The sequence below is a fragment of the Cyprinodon variegatus genome, unplaced genomic scaffold, assembly GCF_000732505.1.
Source record: "Cyprinodon variegatus isolate N-32 unplaced genomic scaffold, C_variegatus-1.0 Scaffold1063, whole genome shotgun sequence".
Classification (NCBI taxonomy): domain Eukaryota; kingdom Metazoa; phylum Chordata; class Actinopteri; order Cyprinodontiformes; family Cyprinodontidae; genus Cyprinodon; species Cyprinodon variegatus.
The window spans coordinates 30,689-32,458 of NW_015151516.1; the positions used below are offsets into that span (position 1 = coordinate 30,689).

The window sequence follows — 1,770 nt, forward strand, 5'->3', positions numbered from 1 at the left end:
TGTTAAACCCATGAACAGCAGCGCTGCTCATCAGGTGGGTCCTCTCCCTTATTCTACTTACGGTCATCTGGGCAAATCTATTTGAAATGTTCTGCAAATTTAGCATTAGATTATAGAACTGGGAGTAATAATTAATAGCTCATTCTCATTAATTATTATCAGTAGAAAGATTATAGACTAGGGTTCAAGTACTGCTCAATGCGGCCGTTACCTCCCCCAGTTTAGTAGTTCAGAATATAACTATCAGCAAAGTTTAGTGCTGCCGCCATTAAGGCCTGGTTATCCTCCTGCAGCAGTGTGTCGCAGTGAGCTTGTCGCAGATATTTTTGATTTATGCCCAATATTGAAGCGTGGTCTGCGCCAGGTTATTCCACGCCACAACACCAGAGGGCCAATCAGGAACTAGCTGTGGGTCTAGATTAGGGGTGTAAATAATAATCATTCTGTGTCGATGCATCGATCCAACAGCCGACGATCCGATGCATCGATACGTCCGCAACTTAATCGATTCATGTTTTTTTTTTCCTCCGGTCTATTTTTATCCATTTGCTCCTGGGCGTAATTCTCCTCCCGTGCTGCGGTGGCGCTAAACCTATTTTGCCCTCCTATCTCGCTTCCTGGTTATACTCTTACAGCAGTGTGTTGCAGTGAGCTTGATGCAGACATTTTTGATTTATGCTTAATATTAAGGCGTGGTCTGAGCTACACGCTGTGGGTCTAGATACGGCCGAGGCGGCGAGGAAGTGGAGGCGATTTTAGTCTGATGACGGAGGGACATGAGGGCCAAAAAGAGCGGAGATCCAGGTGGGAAAAGGGTCCCAGCATTCTCACTCACCTCGCTCTTCTAGCGGGTCCATTAGTTGCGACGCACACGCAGATGATCTGGTTTCTGAGCATAAACCAGCGTCTAGTGGACATAATCAACGATGAAAATTCTTTTTTTGTTTTACCAAAAGTAACCAAAGTATAGGAAAACCTTCAGGCAGCTGCTGATAGAGATAAAGGTTTGTTCACTGTAATGCTCCTTTCATACCAGAGGCGTTTGGGCATCAAAAAACATGCGACCTTTGCTGCTCGCCGCTCTGGTTGTTTATCTGCTCTGTTCTGTAGCTTCCAGCTAGAGAGCAGCTCGGCTTGATTGACTTTATGAGTTAGAAAAATAGGTTTTTAAGTGAGAAAGTCCACCTCCAAACATCCTCTGTTCACCAGTTCATCAGGATTATAATCTCACTATAATCTGCANAAGTCATCTTTTAAAGGTTTGCTCATTAGTGTCCCAGGTTTCAATCAGAGAACCAATGCAGAGCTAAAGCTGAGGATGATAGGAAGAGAAAGACTGGTCTGATTCCTGCTCCTCTCTAATTAGGTAGTTACCATTCTGACATAGAAAAGTGGATCCTCCTTTTAGGGGCCAGCTGTCTGCCTCCTATCCAGGATAAACTTATCTTAGATATATTAGTTTATGGGGAGCTGGTGCAGATAAACCTCTTTGCTTCTCCTCCATGATGACGTTTCCTCTCTGTGTTTTCAGTGAGGCCTAAGCTGAACGTAAGGCCGTCGGTAGTGAAGCCTGCAGGGCGGCCGGCGCCTGCAGGGCAGAGGAAGAGAGGAGCGGATGCTTCTGCCGTGGCGGCTGTTAAACCCATGAACAGCAGCGCTGCTCATCAGGTGGGTCCTCTCCCTTATTCTACTTACGGTCATCTGGGCAAATCTATTTGCTCTGGTTGTTTATCTGCTCTGTTCTGTAGCTTCCAGCTAGAGAGCAGCACG

At 46.0% G+C, this 1,770-nt stretch overlaps 1 protein-coding gene across 1 annotated transcript in view; it reads left to right on the plus strand.

The window, feature by feature from the left end:
• Positions 1-1,770, plus strand: part of zc3h11a (zinc finger CCCH-type containing 11A) — a 22,469-nt gene that overhangs the window by 13,518 nt on the left and 7,181 nt on the right. Inside the window, exon 13 of the mRNA XM_015399978.1 lies at positions 1,532-1,668. Coding sequence (XP_015255464.1) covers positions 1,532-1,668 — 137 coding nt within the window. The remainder of the gene's footprint in view (positions 1-1,531; positions 1,669-1,770) is intronic.